We start from the raw sequence: 21,532 nt of genomic DNA, 5'->3' as shown, positions 1-21,532 counted from the left end.
TTATTTCCAACAGTCATGGGAAAAGTGTATTTAAACTGTTCTTTAATTATTTATTTATTTAGTACTCCTACAGCTAACATAAATTATACATAATGACACACAAATACACTGAGAATATAGCCAAATATGGAATACATGATATATTTAACAATAAAAAGATTTAAAAAAGGGACAAACAAACAAAAAATTTTTAATACATTTGACTAATTGTGATTTAATTTATTATTAAACTAAGCTTAAATTAGTTGTGTTGTGTGATCATTCTTTGTAAACTACAATTAATAATTACCACTTACATAAATAAGATTATCGTTATATCGTATAAGCAAATTCCTTAAGATCCCGGCTTCATGCAGGTCCCCTAGGGAGATCATGTCTTCCACGCCATGCACGGAGGTAGCGTGCATGGCTTTGATCCGTCGCTCTGGTGGAAGCCATTGTTCCTGGCCGTCGTCATCTCTGACTCTGATTCGGCGACCTTCTGCTGCCAAAACCCTCGCTCCAATGGCCACGTCGAACTCTCGATTCGATACCGGCTCGATCCATATGTAATCTCCCTGAAATTTACAAATAAGTTATTAATAAATTACAAATCATTTATAGGTCGAATAATAAATGTCAATGTTTATTCATTTATTTTCTATGTATAATAAAACCTAGTTAACAGTGCGCATACATTAAGTAATACGTTTTTAAAACACATAGGTACATTCATAACGATGACATAAATAGTTCAGAACAAGACACATTGCAAATTAAAACCTCAAGGCAGAAATATAGCATTAATGTTTAGATAAAGATCGCAACCACAATGCGAAAAATTTAGCGTCAATGAGATGGCTTAATCAAACAAATGACAAACGAAAACTACACATCGAAACAAAACACGATCGTGCCAAGGAATGTAAAACGTAGACCGGAACCAGACAATGCGTGTACCTCGAATTTAAAAATATTTGTAACTTAATCGAAGGCAGATCACGTTCATACTGATTATTATCTCTGTGAAAGTATGCATTTAATTCATTGGTAATGTAGTCTAGAACACGTTTTGTTTCATTATAGCGGTTCAATTGTTTACTGTGAAAATGCCCACCAAGTAACTAAATTTTATAAACTAAGAATTGTAGAGTAAAATTTACTTTTAGAGAACAATAGAACAGATTATGCAATGTTTATGTTTTTATTATGAACTACAAACGTGGAATTAACAAAATTGTTGCAATAACAATCATGTGAATATAGTAAATAAAAAAGATTTGCAAATACACTAAATAATATAAATGATTTAACAACAATAGTAAAAAGGGCGGTACCTCAAAGAAAGTCCCAGAATCCATTATGAAAACATTTTTTATTCATAAATGTAACCTCAAATTAGCTTTTGAATATTTTATCTTTATTACTCTCGTATAATGCTAAAACTAAACGAACGAGACAAAATATTCTCTTTTAACAATTATTGTTTACCGAGGCAAAGATAACTTTATCATTTGACCACGGGGTCGTATCACTGTTCATTGTCAGAACACTTATATTACAAACGGTCTCATTCCATTATTTACTTATTTTATTTATTTTTTTATGAATATAGATTGTTTTAAAAATGACCTTGATAGTTAAAATTAACAGCGTCCGAGAGATGGCGCTGCGTTAAAGTAACAGTTAAATACGTGATTTCCAATTAATTGTTCATAGATCTATAATATTTATAAGAGTCTTGATTCAGAGGTAAAGACCAGTGCATTTTAATATGCGTACACTGTTACATTTTCTATCTATTATAGAGTATGATTTACTCTTTGGTATGTCAAATTTTATATTTAGAATATTCTCTGAAATGACAACTATAGAAATATTCCTGTATTCCATATTTAAAATGTGATGTATTTCAATTATTTTAGTGACAACAATTGAATGCAGAGGTTAAAGTACATTCATAACATAAATGTCCAAAGAAATATATCGTGTCCACTCTAACGTGACTTTGACCATATTAGGTCATCGTTGTAATTAATATTACAATAGCAATGGAATTGAAATTTGTAGGGATATCCGTAATTATACCTAACGTATCTATGGCTAACAGCCGCTTCTTAGTTAATATCGGTATAATTACAAATACGTCAACATCCATCTATATATCAAGCTAAAAGACTACAGATTATATTAGTTTTATAATAAGTAGTATATAATAAATAATAACCTTTATGAGATGGATTGCATCGTTTTATTTTATAGACAAGTGAGCAGCATTCTGTCTGACACATGTCATTTTTAGGTCTGTGATATGTCGGTTTTCTCACGATGTTTCTTCATCGTACAGTGTTAGATCGAACCTACGACCCCGGGGATGTGAGTCTCACGCTGAAGGCTTCACCAACTCTCCTTTAAATAGTATATAAGTGAGCTAAACTGCTAATAGTTTAATACACTTTAAATCCGCTCTAGAATCCGATTATCGGATAAGGATTAATAACGGTTGACAAAATATGATTAGTCTTCACAGACTTTCTAAACACGTGGTGATTTAGAAAGTTTTTTAGAATATAATTTGATTTGACGTCGCGTTCGATTTTTGAATTTGAATAATTATGCCAATGCAGCTAACATCGATTGCATCATAAATATATCTCAATCTCTATTTTTGTCACCCATATTACAAGGGAAAGCAAATTTTTCAATTTTAAGATGAAAGTACATTGACCTCAGATGCCCTAAAGACATCGACTGTCGAGATTTAAATATGTGGTCATATGTCAAACGCAATACATTTTTGACATTTGATATGCTCTTTCTTTAACTCTCGACTCTGAATCTTATCCTAAATATAATGGTATCAAACTAAAAAGGTTTCTTAACCGAATTAATTATAAGGAAAATAAAATACATGCATGTGAAAGGTGAACGGCCTGGTGCTAGTTAGTTTAAGAAATGGTGGAATGTGTTGCCAAACGCAGAGATCGGAACTCGCGCAATTTACCGCTGTAATTCACCGTAATGGCTACGAAGTTTAGGCGCGTGCGCAAAGCTGAAGCGGTTAAAATGTGATAATGAGACAAAAACCGAAACAATGTTTTTAAGAATTAGATTTCATTTTGTATTTTAACTAAGCACACGTTTCTATCAGAAAACTTCTGTAATGTTAGGATCTATACATGTGTGTAAACTATAGATTTTATAGTTGTGTATAACGTTTACTACTACGTAATTTGTTTTGTATATCTATGTGTGTATGTATATAATATATCTTACTATACTTCTTAGGCTTCAGCGTGCGACTCTCTACCGCCTGAAGGTACACCGGCTGTGCACCAATATCCTTACTGTCTACGCATTTAATTGATAAAAAGAATTGATTTCATGTAACATAGCGCAATGGTTGCAGCTTCTTACAAAGATTTTGTAAAAGAAAAAAATTGGCGATTAAAAAGAGTGGCGGAGAGTTTTTTGCCAGTTTTTCTCGTCTGTTCTTTCAGTTCACACTGTGTTTTCGAAATGTATAAATGAATTTGAATTAAATATAGTGGGTGGGGTGAAATAATTAGGTACGGTGAAGGAAAACATTATGACGATGACACACAAGGCTGATTACCTAAAAACATACCACGAAACAGATACAGAAATCTGCGGGTACCTACAAGTTTATACCGCCACTGGTTACTTTTACCTTTTTGAGATTTTTATATTCGCTCGTTTAATTGCCTCGCGCAATCAGCTCACTTCAAGTGACGGCTGCTGTTTATTTGAGAGACCCAATTTAAAACACGTTTTCACAAAATAATTATGAACTAAGAATATTTATATGTTAACCGACATAGTGAAAGAAAGTATTTCGTTGTGCGTTTTATGTAGTTGTTTTAAGATAAGATTATCTGTCTAGTTTGTCTTATAAATGCACAGCTTGCTTGAAGAACTACATATTTGTATGGAAACTCATTATTAATTTTATAGTTCGTGAACCAGCAATTATAGATTCAGACATTGGAAACAAAGAATAGATGAGGAACATAATACAACCAGTTTTCTTTGGTTTGTCGAAATTACAAAAAAATATTTATTTATTAAGTCTGCAACATCATACATATTACGAAATCTACTGATAATTTTATAAAGTCTTCTATCTAATATGTACGACAATATATGTAAACATAAGTTTTGCTAAAAATAGGAAAAAATAATTTAAAAATCCTTTTAAATTAATTTTAAAGTATCGATAATTTTAACTGATTTATGCTTGATGTATGATTTAAATTCTACAAATTATTTTCAGAAACATTGCACAACTTAATTTCCATAAGTATTATTCAAGGTAAGCGAGTTTCACTCAAACCTTGAACTTTGCACTTGATACACCGATAATAATAATAACTGTAATCATTTCTTTAGAAGTAGTTCTCCGTAGCACTAAGGATCCTAACTGTCAATGATAATTATTGAACAGTAGTGTTGACAGCCCTTACTACGCTATATTCTTACGCGACCCTTAATAATCATTAACTCCAAACAAAACTCATGCGACCATTTTTATAAAACGCGCTAAAAGTTGTAATGTCTGTAACCATGGTAACTATGTTTTAGTATCATAGTGACAGCCGACAGGGAAAGAAAGCAGGACTCCAACAAAGATTCCATACTCGCTGCACAGACTAAGCTTTGAAATGAAAAGACACTCTTTTGTTATCTATTCTTTTTGATTTATTTTTTAATATTTTCAAAATTCTGTCATTGGGAGCCAAGTAGAATCTAACAAAATCATAACTGTTCTCGATTGATTGATATAACACTTTGTTTTATATATTTCTGTATTCTTGTATTCAGGATTTTTAGTCGAAACTCGTGTCTTGGAAATGTACTTAAACGATGCAAACAAGTGCGGTAGACAATTATTAATATAAACACGTCATGGTTACATCATTCTATATAATACTAAGGGGATACTGCTCATGAATAAACGATTTCTTACATATTTTATTCACCTTTACAAGCTATACTAAGAATTACTTTCTATCCTAGCCTCCTATAGCCTTTTGAATTACGGATGGGTGATACATAATTAGGCACAAACAGTCAATACAAAAAATTCAAGGTAAGACTGTCTGCATCTTCTACCGTATTTACCATGGAGAGTGTTCAGAGGACTTGTTCGGATTAATACCTGCAGCCTTTCATCATGAGACGTCGTGGCTGAATACGAAATCCTAACCGTATCACCTCGACGCCGCGCACCACTCTCATATTACTAGCAGGCTCGCAAGTGCGTTGCAGTCTTTTAAAACTTGGTAAGCTCTTTTTTCGAAGGACCCTAAGTCGAATGGTTTCGAAAATACTTCAGTGGGCAGCTATTTCCACATAATGGTGGTGCATGGTAAACTGCCTTAAAAACCCTCAGTTGTGGAACGACGAACGTCGAGGTGATAATCTAAGATGATTAATGATTGTCATCTAAAAGACAAAAACGCGGCCAGGGTATCTAATAGCGATTTTAATATCAAGGGTTCGTACGTAGCCAAATATACTTCTTACGTTTCGTTATTACATAAGTTTTTTTTTATAGAACAGGGGGCAAACGGGCAGGAGACTCATCTGACGTTAAGTGATACCGCCGCCCATGGATACTCTCAATGCCAGAGGACTCGCGAGTGTGTTGGCGGCCTTTTAAGAATTTTTTTGGAGAGTGACAATGGCATGAAATAGGCTGTGGGGCTGGTATTTTTGTATTTGTGACCTCAGTAACAGTATTTAAGCAAAAACTTATAATCTAAGTATCGAAATTATTACCATTTGATTGAAAGCTAAACTATAGTTAGTAGCTAAATTATGTTTTTGTACTAATTCCCAGTAGAATAAACTTGTTGTCTGATTATTTAATTTACTTACTCTAGTCACGATCACCATGATGTCGCCGACATGTGGTCACCGCTTCGATCTGTAATAAATAAAATACAAATAAATCATAGTTCAAAGAGATTTGGACTTGGGAATACGAAATTATATTTTTGTAGTTATCCGTGCTACAATATACAAGTAATATTGCTTATAAATAGTCTAACTTCGTCGCTTTCGTTAAAGTAATCGTCTGTCTCTACTAATCAATGTGTAAACACAATTTGACAGAAAGAGACAAAACAGTAGGAGATTTTATTTTTTTAGACTAAGCATAAAACCCAAGGCTATATTTTGCAAACTTGACTCCTGTAAGATGGAAGGTACTATTACCAATCTTAGGACCACCAATCAAGACGTAAAAGCCTGCCGCGGAAACATTAAAAAGAGATAAATAAATTTACATAATATTTCTTGTAGCGGCATCATTACTTCATTTCTTGTACAGCTCAACCATTAATATTATCCGACGTGAGCTTCTTAGAGATAACGCACTAGCGGCAAATTACTTTTTTCATCCCTGTTTTATAATTCTACCTCAGTTAAATACAAACATGTTTATTTTTCCATGCAAAGTGAAACTGAACGCAAGAGGAAATGTATACGCCATACACGTCGAAGAGATCATATTTCCAAGCGTTTGATTGGAACCCACAGGAAGATAGCGTGGCCCTCCCAAGCAAATGTAGTGACGTACAGTTGCTGATGAAAGAGATGTGAAAAAACTTGGAGGGAGGTACGATGCGAAGCGCAAGAACGACCGTGATAACGGCTCCCTGTGGACGCGGTTTGCCCTATTCAGGGCTCAAATTACTATAATTCAAGGTCTCTTCTTTGCAGTAACCAGGTAAATTCAGCCAAAAATTCGTTAATAATTGATGAGCATTCCGCATTAGAGTGTCTTCTAACAACGCCAAATTTCAGTGTAATTCTTTCTAGTAATTTGTTGTATCACCGAAAACGGAATGAAGAAAGGACTCGCTACTGAAAGTTACTTTTTGTATAACAAGGCAAACGGACTTGCTTCAGATTTTCTTATTCAGCAGATAATAAGTCCCCTGCCTGACCTGTACAATGCCAGAAGGCACACGAGTGTGATGCCTAAATCGAATTGAAAAAACTTCATTATTATCTTCTTTCATAATCAATAATAATATTAAGATTTAAATAATTATTATAATATATATTTTATTAAGTAAATATTATCCTTTTAACTAGCTTATCCCTTTGGTTTTTTGATGTATTTCTATATTTTTTCTCGCGTTTAGTTTCCCTAGCTTTTACTTGAAACTGGCATAAAGTTATAACTATTGCCATAAAATTAAAAAAAAAACTTCATTTATCAGCTGTTTTCCCATAGCAGCTCTCATAAAAGCTTAAAAAACGCTCAGTTATGCAACGGCGGGCATCGAGGTGGTAGGCGTTTCAATATTAACCTATAAATTACAATCATGCACATCTAAGACTTGTCTTATTGTGTTAATCATAGACAATGTATATATATATAAACACTCTTAACTGAACTCCTTCTTTTTCTGTCAAATTGTATTTATGCTATGTTAAAAAGAGACAGCTGCGTAGTTTTAAGAATCTAATTAAACTGTTCTTGTTTTTATGAATAACGCAAAGGTATATTTCATTGAGAGAGAATATGATCACCAAGTGCAATGAATGTTGTAAAAAAACAATAATATGAAATGTAAGCGCATTTTAAGACGCGCTTACAATTACTTTGGGTGCGATTTTTAAATCTTAAAAATCACACACACACAAATCATTTTTTAAACGCAAATTCCTCTTATTCCAAACAATACTTCATCGTGGCTGTTTACAAAACAATGAAATTGATATTTACACAATATTGTTTTCAAAGCCATTCATTACCTTAAGAAACAATGCCTGTTGCTTTTAGTAATTGCATTTTCATACTTAAGAGATAGTGTATAAGCCGAAGGATACATTAGATTAAATTTATTGAACAATATGTATAGTATAATATAGAGACAATTGATTTTTACTTATATTTCTATGTTAGTCAGTTAGTTTTGGATGCCAACAGTGAAACTTCGAAATAGTACATATTAACGTATAATGTGGACATGTTGGTTAGTCTTTATACTTCTTATGGTCATGTTACCCTGGTACTTCTTGTACCTTGATCGAAGTTAATAGTTTAAAGGATCGATTAGACTTCAAAAAGCTGGCTGAAGTGGTCATGGTATGCCGAGACCCCAGGCCAACGCTTGCAATTGCAAAAAGAAAATTCGGCCCCATGGATTACGCTCCTTCCACTTGACCGTATTGAACGAAAAGCGATTCGAATCATCGATGACCAGTGGCTCCGCATCCGAGCGGCTTGTTCCTTTGGCGTTGAGTAGAGATTGGGGTTAGAGTGTATTTGCTTCTTCTACTGTATTTACCAAAGAGAGTGCTCAGTGGAGTTGGAACACCTGCAGCTGTGTTTCGTCATCATCGAAGCAGAATATGAAATTGCACGCGCATCACGTCCAATCAGACTTAGGATCAAGAAAAAATCGTACCAATGATCTAAAAACCGCCTGTAACTAAAAAAGGTTATTCCCCGTTTCACTTTCTATTTAATATGTCAACGCACGCGCACTTTACAATGCGTTCCGTAGAACGGATCTAAACACCGGAAAGCCTTTGAATGGGGGCATTCATCTCGTTCACGTTTCATTTGACCCTAACGTTGCGCTACAACCGGCACTATAACCTTCACGAATACGTTTTACGTACTAATAAATTATTTTATACCGTGAAAAATGTCCCAATGTAAAGGCCGCTTTGTATGACATATATAACTTTGTTTATCATGCTTTTAATTAGGGTTAAGTTTTTTATAACATTCGACGGTGAGAAGGACAGTATACCCGCATGTCAAAGACAAAAATCCTAAAACCTATCCATAAAACTGGTGCCTATATGTCTGATACGGCCAAATTGTGGTTCATAATACGAAGATGGCATTCAGAACGGTGACCGTTTAGAGGTCAGTCAAGGACGCATGAGACGATTTAGTGTACAAAGTGTGGGTACAGGTGATTTTTAATATATAATAAATAAATCGTTACATAGATATGATTATAAATAACCAATAATAATATCGTAATTTCTATCACAGTCTTAATCTATTCTACTCAGCTCTTTCTGAGAGATTATATTTATCATGATAATATTAATACCATAAAAATGTGTACGGAACATAGTGCCCCTATATTTCAGTAAACAATAATTTAAATTAGTTTTTCCGGTCTGTATATTTATATCAATTAAGCATATACATAATGACTATGTTAGGATCAAATCTGTGACTTTTCTTTTTAATGTTTTGGTTAAAAGCTCTGTCTACCTCTAGCCTTATTAACATTTACTGAAACTGGAGTTACTCAAACTGTGGAATGCGTTGGAAGCTGGAACGGACACCGCGTTCATTCCATATTCGTCAAACTAGTTACGAGTTGCCGCTATGTAACGGCGATAAGTCACCTGACAAGTGTATAATGATGAGTATTATAAATTAAGCTTTCGATTATCTATTAAAGAATGATATTAAATATGTTTATTGCCAGTTTTTCTCTTACGTTCTACGCCCTTGATTTGAGCACTGGCAGTAAATGTAAAATTAGAATCATTTTATATTTCTTTTCTTTTTATGACGTTCATAAGTGTATATTATGTTACCTATATGAATTATTATTATTGACTTGACTTGATATAACATTCGATGTTTAACATATAAATAAGCTACAAGTCAAATTTACTAATCCGTTTGATCCGTGAATCCCATAGAATGTTTAATTTAAATAATTAAAAAATATCAAAAAACAAAACGACCAAGCCAAACGTAACTTGAAGAATATAAATGTAAAACATACATTTTGCCGCATATATTGGATATTCAGATATATGTGTATGTAAAATCTAGATATAATGCACACTGCACATAAAGTATATAAAAAATAAAATATAGTTAAAAAAAAAAATTGTTTTGTTATTTTTACTTGTTGCAAATATTTGCACTAATATTATATCTATGTCAGAGCGATGTCGCTATTATTTTAATAAAATGAAATTCAGAGTAGTTAAACACCGTTATATAGTTTATTTGTCTTGCCAATATTAATAGATCCACAAATTAATTGACTTTTTGATAGTCTGCAGTTTTTGTAGCCCTAAAGGGAAGGAAATAAGAATATTACAGAACAAATCACTGAACATTTCTTGAAACATATATTATTTATTATATATATTTATATATTTTATTATTAATCGAATAACACGGCAAGTGCGTGACCAATTCCACGGTTTTGTTAAGCATACTAATCAAAAATTAACGAGAGTCACGGAGGTGGAACAATATTTAGCACTAACAAAGATAACGGTAAGGAATACGTTATTACTGAAGGAATTAAAATTGCACGGTTTAGCGCTGAAAGAAACCGTGCCAACTAAAAACTGAGCCGATAATGGACTGCATTTAACCACGAGCCGTTTTACTCATGTCATATTTTAATGGATCTCCCGTTCATTTACTTGAGTAATAAAATGTTCATAACATCACAATAATTTGAAACTCTATTTCCTTTTCCTTTATAATTTTGTCAAATGGTATTGGACACTGGAAAATTAAAGATAATAATGTTGTAATATATCATAACAACGGTATTAATTTTACATAACTCTCAGTTGTTTCAAATAACTGTAACTGTTGACGGAATAAGTTTAAATTCTGTATTTATACTTAACACTTAAGGTAGTTTATAGTTAGGTATTACCTATAAATATATTTATCCAAAATTAAATATGGTAAAATTTAAATTACTAAAGAAATTAATAATTTTAATAACATCAAAGTCAATTTAGTTCAAAACCGTTAGTACAAACGGTTTATTTTATATGTAGATCTATTAATATTGGCAAGTCAAATAATAAATAATTAAATTCAAATTCGAAAATCATTTTTTATTCATATAGGTAACATAATGTACACATATGAACGTCAAAAAATAAATAAACATTCAATGCTTCTAATTTTACAATTACTGCCAGTTCTCAAATCAAGGGCGTAGAACTGAAGAGAAGAACTGGCAATAAACTCTCCGCCACACTTTTTAATCGCAAAGAACATTAATAAGTCATGGGTCGTATGGTTCAAGTGCTTAGACGGTTATTGAAGATCTAAGTTGAAGCCTGGAAGATAGTACCGGAGGCCCCAGAGTTGGTGCTTTCTAGGCTCAACGAATAAGTATCGCAATACAGCGAGGAAATTTTGGCAGCGTTAAAGGCACACTTTCACATAATTATTTATTACTTGGTAGATTAAGAAAATTGTAAATACTGTATACTTGATTTTTATCCATATAACTTATAAATAAATAATTAATAAAATTACATAGATAACTAATTATTATATAACTGTAAGTGGTGAATGTGCTATAATTATTATTATCAGTAGAATAAACTAAACACGAGAGAAACACGGAACATATAAAAGTAATGTTATTCCCCATTTTAATAACATCAACGAATCAATGATAATCGCACACGCTCTTTTGATTTGTTTTATATAATTTTTTTCTTTAAATTATAAACATCAGTATTTTCTGCAGTGATAATATCCATCTGGCTGTAGTTATAGTGGAAACTGATTAATTCTTCGACTTAATTGCCAAAATTTAATCAGTATAATTTTTGTATCAACCGGACCTATTAGTTTTTCAAACACGTCTGTTTATTTAACTATGTATTTATTAACTTACCATTAATTAATTTATTAAATTATTTATTTAAAAGAAATCTTACAGCAACACATATACATATTATAAAAGAAAACCCTAAACCATTGTTAAACAAAATATACGAATCAGTAACAATAGACAATTAAGTACAAAAACAGGTAAAAATAAAGCTGAAATTAAAATTAAATATTTCATTGCATTAATGTCATTGTTTTATCAATTTTTAAATAATGTGCTTAATAAATACACCTTTCATTGTATTATTTATTTAAAAGCTACACTGTAAATAATAGTTATTGAGTCTAAATATGGCTAGACTTATGCATTTTGATGTTATATTAGAATCGATTATAAAATGGAATTCACTACCTTGTTTCCGTAATTATTTACAAGAAGTTATAACATGATTGCATGTCATATATTATGATATGTAGAAATGTATATATTAGCGCATAGCATAAATATAAAAATATGTTATATACCATTAATACGATGGATATTGTTTGTGTTTGATTGAATAATATAACTAAATAAAAAACAATATTTTAAATGTTATACGAAAATTGAGGGATGATGACCGATATTCAATATATTCCATTTATTAACGAAGGCATTACGCGATAGAATCGCATAAATATGAGTGTGCCTATTTCTTTAATTACTTACAGTAACAATAAACAATAGATTCTTATCCTAATGTTTAAAGAACTTTATTTCTCATTACCAAAAAAAATATATTTACATGAGAAACTTAATATTAATATGTATATATACGAGCGAGATACACGTCGGCATAAGCCGTCTTAATGTAAGTCAACTGTGTTCATTCTAACATGCATCTTAACTGCCTTTTTGAATTTGTCAAACACTCCAATATTGCGAATTTGAGATGGTAATTGATTAAATAATGATGAGATTTTTTTAATGATAAGCAACTATGGTTTCTTGGTAGATTTTATTAGTCGGTGTTAATTGATAATTACACTTGAATATATATTAAGTATGCAAAAAGTTTGTTGTCTCTGGCAGTACCTATTTCCTCAACATAGATCGAATTTCATCAAGCAATGAGAACCGCGGGGTTTCTATGGTTGGAAATGTTTCTGTATGACATCGATTTATATCGTAACATGAAGCCATATGTGCGCGAGATACCCGGTGTTGCTATATAGAAACCATATTACACCCCTTTTATAGGAAATGGCACTCGGGAAATTGCATTAAATGATCTTATTACACATAACGAATGTTAGATTAAGAAATCATTTTAATTGCTCCTGCAACTGTATAGATTACGGTAAACCAAATACTATTTCAACTCGATGGTTTAGAGAATTATAATTTATTTATTGATTAATTTTTAAGTTAACACACGTACGCAGATTGAATCTGATACTGTGCAAGATTATTACTGTGTATGGTTTCCTGGCGTGTCTATAATAAAAAAATTATAACAATTTTATTAAACGATCGACTGTCTCCCGCTGTTAACGAACGAGTACCTGTCTTGATAAGCCCTGACCGATACATCAATTGATACCTGCCTCCACACTGGTTACACACAGGTGTGTTCCCGGGAGGTCCCAACTCCCGCACTTGTCTCCAGATATTAGAGATGTTACAAACGATTCCGTTAAAGCAAAAAGATAAAATTTCTTTGAAGGCTTTGTCAAGAATCTTATCTTTCTACCTCCACGTATCTTTATTTAGCTGATAACTACAGGTTTAACACCACACTGTGAAAAAAGTAGACTACAAACGAAAATGATACTAAACACAACGACACAAAGGTGATTAATGTGTAAAGGTATGTATTGACAGAGCTAATTTCTCGATACGGCGTAAGTTGAGAGTCAGGTGTAAATAACATGATAGTGTGTCACCATATCTTCAGATCATGTTTCATAGTAAATGACACTAAAACTTGGCTCTAAAGATGTAGTACTCAGAGGTAAGATTGAGAAAGAAATGGGACTTCGAGTGAAAATATAACGCGACTTCTGACTCCCATAAGTTAATAATAATTTAGTTATCTGCTGCATTGCTTTTTATAACACCATGAGATTTTATTTTAGTATAGTAGTGTTACTATTCTAGGTACATCAACTAGATATAACAATGTATACAAAAGTATAAAAACTATTTTAAAAGAGTAAGTATGGAGTTTCTTGGCATTTTTCTCCATATGAAACGAACTTGTAAGGGGCGACTAAAGTAATTTACTATGTAATATTTGTTATTTTAACCTTCAAAAGTGCAATTTTTAATAGGCCTTTTAAAAAAATAAATAAAATAAAATTCGTTTATTTTGGAACATAAGATCATCAAGCTATCACGTATTCCACGTCATTAAATTCGAACCTGTAGGCATCCCTACTCATCGGCAAAGAAGACAGATGGTATAGGCCGAGAGAAATGAGTCAAATCATTTATAGAAATAAATGATTTGACTTTAAGAATATTTTCGAAGTATGGAAGTCAGACTTAGTATTATGCCTTTTAAGAATTGGTACGCCCTTTTTTTTGAAGGACCCTGAGTCGAATTGGTTCGGAAATACTTCTGTGGGCAGCTGGTTCCACAAAGTGGTGATGTGCGGCAAAACTGCCTTGAAAAACGCTCAGTTGTGGAACGGCGGACGTCGAGGTCCAATCGAGGTTCGAGCATCGAGGTCGAGGATTTAATGGGTCAGTCTTTATTGCCAACCTATTTACAGTTAAACAGTAAACACTGACTTAAGTAACACAGACGAACTTTTGTCGTCGTTTTTTACCGTGCGCCATTTGAAAGTGCTTTTACAAATATAGCAAGCCAGCATTATATTAAACAAAACTTTCTTTCAATACAAGTTTCGCTGACTACGATCGCATGTGACATGCGTTACGAAATACTTTCATTACGAAAGTAAACTTGTTTGACTTTATGACGACATTTAAAAATTAATGTATATGAATATAATGGTTTATCTGGGCTTATTTTCTTATTTGAGCGTTCCGAAATCCGAACGTTTGAGTGAATTTTGCTTTTCATCGCGTTTTACGGATAATCTTCTCATTTTTTTTTGCTATTACCATATTATTATTAAATAATAATATTATGTATAGGGAGCATGCAAGTATCACATCACGCAATTTTTGGAGATTCTTGATACCCCCCTTCCACAAATGGACTTGGACCTGGACTCAAATAATTCAAGACCAAAATTAGCCAAATTGGTCCAGCCGTTCTCGAGTTTTAGCAAGACTAACGAATAGCAATTCGTTTTTATATATACAGATTTATTTTAATTCAGATTGAGAACACTAAAAATTTTATATTTTTTTCTTTAACCATGAACTTGCATGGTGTCGAATCTATGATAGGCATCTGACCTCACGCGTATAGTGAAAGTCACATGACAATACAATATATTCATTCATTCAAATCACAACCTGTATTATAGAAGTGACAGTAACAAGGCACAATTATGTTAATAAGCCTCTTCAATAATGTAAAAACTTTTAAGGTAAGAAAGTCATAACCTGATAAAGCTGGCTTTTAACCGGAATTACATGGTCAGTTTTACAGTAAACACAAGATTTAACAGAACATCGTCTATTTATAAAGATTTACAGAGATTTGATTTGATTTGAACTCAAATTGTGAGTGCGATGGAGGGGTGGAATCATCACTCCAAGAAAGAAGTGTCTGAGATTTGGAATAGAAAGTAAAGAGGAGTATGGCTGACAAACTGAAGCTCACTCTTAGCAAGTGAGAGGTCCCGATGGTATCTGCTGGAGATTTTTATGGTGGTGTGTGAGTGTGGTAGTGTCAATAATCACAACAAGCAGTAATAGGGGGGGGGGGAAATGCTATGTAAATTTATTGTTTAAGAAAAAAATGTGCGCGTGTACTAGTGTACACAAGTAAGAAGTGAAACTTCTTTATGACCTTATTTTTCGAAAAATGATCTGCTATATGCAACTTTACAGAAATTAGTTAAATTAAGTTAAATTAGATAAAGTATAACAAAAGGATTTTATTATCATTGACATCATCATATCAAATAATACAATTAATTCACTCTACCTTATTACTACTAAGATTATTACAGAATTTCATTAATTGTAATAGAATTATTTCTATCATTGTTATCGTTTTATATAGTTTAGTTATTAATGGCTTCGAATCTCTTCGAATCAACCGTGGTAGGACAAGAAAAAGATGACGCGTATCGGAAAAATGTGACGGTAATTTTTTTTCCAATGCCAAAAAAGAAGTTTAATTTGATTAATAAATTATTAATATAAATATCGAAAATAACTAAATGTCTAATACGAAAACGTATGAACGTTAGTAAAAAATTATAAATAATTAAATTGTTCAAGAAATACATTAACTGCAGTTCTCACCACATCTCAAGGGCGTATATACATATGAATGCTCACATTAAATGCTTGCGCCCGTTATTCAAGAGTGATCTAAGCCTTAACCGCAAACCAAACTGTGTATTGCCATAGACAATCTTGAAAATATTGTTGTTAAGTTTTATTAATAACTAACAGCCGCTGGATAGCCGTAATATTATTTTTTACCTCTTTATTAGCTACATACCAACATATAAAACAGGTTGCTTTGCCTAGAGACTGATATGCTTTCCGGAAAAACTGATTTTTGATTTTCCCCTGCAATTTCAAGTTTTGCACATAGCAACATAACTTTGCGATTTATTTTTATTAATAAGGTGAGCCTCCTGTCTGTTTGCCCCCTGTTCTTTAAAAAAATAATAATAATATAGATATACGATCTTAATTTTTTTACAAATTACACTGGAAACGCTTATTGCGAAATATAAAAGAAAAATTTTCTTTTGAACGCTGTCTGTAAGTTTAATAATACTAATGTATATATGACAATGATATAAAGGAAAAAATACACACAATAGTATACGGAATTCTTCATTCCGTTTCAGTTTCTTGGAAGTACGAGCGCGAGACTCGTTGAATTCTTTTATATTATAAAAGCTTCTTTTAACTCAGGAGTTTACTGAGCTTTACTCATTAAATTGTACTATCAAGAAAATTACGATTAACTTATATTATAGGAAATATTTGTGTGTTTGGTACACTCAAAAACTACGGAAGAAATTTAAAAACATTTTCATTTTTAGAATCCCTAAATAATCTAGACTATATATGTATGTGCGAAGTCGATACTATTGACTAATTTATACAAGTACTACATATATATTTTTTAATTGATACTGATTTTCCATAATAATATTTATAAATATACTGTTAAAATTATGAATTGAGAAAAATGTTTAATTTCTTCACTCACAGTCTTCAATTGTTTAGACAGACTTGTCCAATAACTCAAATGCAATCACTAATTAATAAAAAAATTAGCTACAATTAATTGGTTTAGGAAAACATGACCTAAATTACGTCTTAATTGCTTAAGTGGATAACGATAAGATTAAGTAACAAACCCATTTTAAGTCGTTTTTTTCGACCGAAAATTTCCCAATATTTGAATCGATTATAACCTATATGGGTGTACGAGTGTAATTTTTTCCTTTGTAGACACGATTCAGCCTTCTGTATTAGAAATATCTTCGATTTAGGTATAAAACGTATGTATGGCGGTTTTCTAAGCGTATTTACTTTAATATATTTACGTGTTACTTATAAGTGTTAATTAGTGGAACACACTTCTGTTGATAGTGACGCGTAATTTTACCAGCTGTTACAGACTTCTCAGGTTCACAGGAAGATAAACAAAGCTGTAATGAATGCTAACCAATAAATCACGTAGAACGCATGATGAATAATTTCTCATTTGTGATATCTGTTTTCTTACGTCAATATTAGCATGATCGACTCAATAATGTTTAACTTTCTATGGGAATTGTGAAAACCAATTTGTATTGTTTATTCCTGATACGAAGGCCGAAGACGTAAGCTGGTTTCTTTAATGGTTTTTGTTGTGGTGTTTGATTTCTGCGTCTGTTCGTACATATCGTTGCAATAAACTATTGTTATGATGCTACCTGTTTGATTATTCTGAGTCTTGACTAAATTCGTATACCGCTTTATTTCTCACATACATGTTATGAAATGAAATTCTCTGACTGCGTGTCTGTACGCAATAAACCCCAAAACTGCTCAGATTTTTGAACGGGTTTCACAAGGATTCAAGGTTTACATACGTTATGTTTTGTGGTTATATAAAAATTATTGAAGTCCTAAATAATTGCCAAATGCTTACAATCCACGCTGCGATATTGTCGGAGGCTAGTTATATACAAACACCTACTCAAAACCAGCCAGTCGTTTATGGTAAACTCATTAGCTAAATAACAAATTTCATCCAACTGGATGCTTGTATTGACAATATCATTTTTCACAGCAGGTATAAAACCTCAACCTTAACAAAGTAGGTTGGAGATACAGTATCATCAGTTTTAATAATACAATACCTAACTTCTAAATAACGGGGACACTTATGCATGTATGCCAAACGTCAAATCGAAAAGATTGACAGCAAAGCCCACTAGATAACCTTTGTAATAAAATATAATATATCCTCCAGGCAAATCGTATATGTCTGGTCATATGTTCAATTAGATATGATAGTGACGTCAGATGTTAGTTTATTGTATTATAATGTGAACCAAATATTTTTGTTAATTTTGTAGGTATGCATATTATTATTAGTTAGAGGGTAATTATGAGAAATAATATGTTTTGTTTTATGTGCATTTTGTACACTTTTCATAAAGAAAATATATAGGTACACATAACGGTGACATTGTACGAGGCTTATTCAGCCTATGTATATTATTATAAAGTTTCATGTACATACATTTAGAAATCAAGAGGTGCGAAGGCTGTATATTTAGTAATAATTTAACTGTGAGAGCGTATCAAGCTCCCTATATAAATATTAAAGATTCTAATAAGAATATACAAGACTTCATCTGCCTTAGCAACGAGAAACGGTAAATGCAAACGCAACGAACCCAAATACATATACCTACTGTTGACTAAGCGGCAGTGTTCTTGTAAATTAACCGCTTTTTATGTAGAACATGGGGGATACGAGTGGATCACCTGACTGACTGTAAACAGAGGTCAACGTAATATTTACCGTTGAGATCTGGTGTTGCTCGAACCAGCACTGATCACATCACACTTCACAAGCACTTTAACACAGTTTCACTCACAAAACTTCGGGCATATCGGTATTAGCACGTAAGGGCCGCGACAGCTCACGCGGTACCACGAAGTGCGACAGAGCGTGAATGTTAACCTACCTGTATAGCTTGCGTGTCGTCTAGGCCAGCGGACCGGGGCGACTGTTTTACCGACGCCCACCTGTACTAAACAAAACAACCTCGATAATACATTCAATGTGTCTAATATTACATAATGTGACTCGTTATTTATATGTTAAATGTTTAATAGACGAAAATTTGTGTGTATTACGCATTTAAGCGCTACAAACCGGCTCATTTTACGCTGAAGCCTTAAACTGTTTTATCGACATGTGTTACGCCATCTTGTGCGTTGCCGACGAAACGCATTGTTAATTAAATAAGTGGTAAATTATTCGATAGTGTTCTTTTTAATATTACAAAATGTTACTTATTGTAATACATGTTAGTTGATTTATTTCAGCTATATAATCCCCATCGTTGCTGCGTAAATAATAGATGAAAAAAATTAACAGCACAACGTAAACAACAACTTAAAGCCTTTCATTGAAGTGCTACCATCCCGTAGTATATAATTTCAATTATATATTCTAGATGGCATTGTTTCAAACTAAAGCTTTGCTCATAATAACCATAGAATACACACGACGTACTAAAAGTCACGGAATTACGCAGCACACTGACTTTGTATTTGTTTTAATCTTTTAAAATGACTCTGGGTTTGTGGCGTAGTATCAAGTAGTCAATGTGCGTATATTTAGTTGGAGAATTTACTTTCAAATTTACTTGTCCAATAATATCAATGATGCAGTGGTGCCTGTCCTGTCCTGCCTAGTCTCTTCGATAACGGGTATACATGAACACTGTCTTCAGTTAGAACACGTAGCATGTAATATGTAAAAGTTAGGTTTAAAGACATTTATTCTCATAATAGACATTAGTCACTTACATGAGAACACTTATATGCTAACGTTACAATTTGAGAATAAAAAGAAACTTGATAGAACTTCGATGAACTTTCATTTCCGTAGATTGGGATCACTCAATAGATGGTCTTTTAATCTTAATTTAAATATTGCTAGGCTGCCTGCACTATTTATATTTTGTGGGAGTCTATTATACCGCAGTAAAGTTTATGTATTTATTTCCTAAAAACATAATACAAACATAACAAGTAAAAACTTAAAACCTAAACCATTTAATAACTAATTATGAATAATGCAGTTCTTGTGAATTCAGCCAGTGTGCAACAACTTACAACATACATATGTCTCCAGCCTCAAATATACAACACGCAATAATATTAAGGGTGCACAAGCACGTATAAATGGTGCTTCTTTGAGTAGGTTTGAGCGTGCCCGAGGCACTGCCAGCAATTGAGATCGCTTACCTCGCCGAGTGTGGTTTTTTGGCACACACAGTCTCTCCAACATATCTCAAGTTAAAACAAAATACAAAAATTTACACCTTCATTTTCACGTCATTTAAAAATAATATTTATTTACGAATTTTTCCTTAAAACAATAAATAAGTTTTTATAAATATCGGCTAAACATGTGAACGTCATATTTGTGTAATTAAAATATACCATATAATATTATGTAAGTATTTTATCAACTAATATTTGTATTTGTGTTCGATGATGTTATCATTGAAAGGTATTTTCCTCCAATGAGGGTAAATCGTTTTAATTGATATGCCACGTGGACAATTACATAGTATTATTACGAGTTTATACGTGACTTGAAAAAATGTCACACTATACGTTTGTTTACATCAGAGATGGATCACATGACATGCATTAGCATTTATAACGTATTATATAATGCTTTTAGCGGATCTCTTTAAATCTCGTACGGTTAAGAAAACCAGCCTTATACCTAAACTGTCGACAGTGTGTGCGTTAGGTACAGAATGCTGATCATCTAGTCTATTGGCATTGCCAATAGAAAAATCTCAAATAAGTCTCAGATAAATTACGATAGTTAAGGATACGATGTTTGTACAGTAGAGATTGAATAGGGACGGGAAGTGAAATCATTGACTCACGTCGGAGATCTTTAAGGATTCACCAATAAAGCCAAAGAGATATAGGTTAAAGATAAGGTTTAGAAATACGACAGCGGCAGCCCTTTTTAGATACTAAATTTATTTATGACTAGCTGAACTGGCAAACGTCGTTTTGCCATGTATATCATTTATGGTTATTGTCTACAATTACTTACAGCATTGTATGGTTCTATTTTTAATAGTTTAGGCAGGGTACGCAAAATAAGTAACTTTTTTGGTTGATTTTTTACAACTTGTGTCCGAAAAATCCTAATATCTTACGGAACCCTATTTTTGTTCAAAATTAAATATAGCCTATATTACTCGTGGATAATGTAGCTTTCGAATGGTGAAAGAATTAAAATTAAAATCGGTCCATTTTCCTCTTTATAATATTACCGTAGATGAATTATTTATCTAAAGGCTTACATAACTGTGAACTCCTAATGAACAAAAAAACCGATGTTCCGAAGATACTGGCAGCGTTCCCCCCTTCGAAAATTTATACTTAATTGTTACATGTCATATAAATTTAAGTAATTATCTGGTATAATTAAAAATAATGTGCCATTACATTGCCAAATATTGACATATTTTTACAACAAATGATGAGAAACAGGATACGATTCACGGAAAAAAAAA

General features: G+C 32.4%; 1 protein-coding gene across 3 annotated transcripts in view; it reads right to left on the bottom strand.

The window, feature by feature from the left end:
* LOC110999974 (myosin-VIIa) overlaps positions 1-18,951 on the bottom strand; it is a 35,943-nt gene extending 16,992 nt beyond the window's left edge. Inside the window, exons 1-3 of one of the 3 annotated variants that reach the window (XM_022269279.2) lie at positions 18,775-18,951; positions 5,881-5,929; positions 297-557 (exon numbers count right to left, since the gene is read on the bottom strand). In XM_022269279.2, coding sequence (XP_022124971.2) covers positions 297-557; positions 5,881-5,898 — 279 coding nt within the window. In that variant the 5' untranslated portion in view covers positions 5,899-5,929; positions 18,775-18,951. Of the gene's footprint in view, positions 1-296; positions 558-1,316; positions 1,441-5,880; positions 5,930-18,664; positions 18,746-18,774 lie in introns of those variants that run through there. The other 2 variants (XM_022269280.2, XM_045630344.1) reach the window with 2 other exon arrangements.
* Positions 18,952-21,532: the final 2,581 nt, after the last annotated feature.

This window comes from Pieris rapae, chromosome 12 (genome assembly GCF_905147795.1).
Source record: "Pieris rapae chromosome 12, ilPieRapa1.1, whole genome shotgun sequence".
NCBI classification, from domain to species: domain Eukaryota; kingdom Metazoa; phylum Arthropoda; class Insecta; order Lepidoptera; family Pieridae; genus Pieris; species Pieris rapae.
This window is presented reverse-complemented; position numbering and strand designations above follow the sequence as displayed.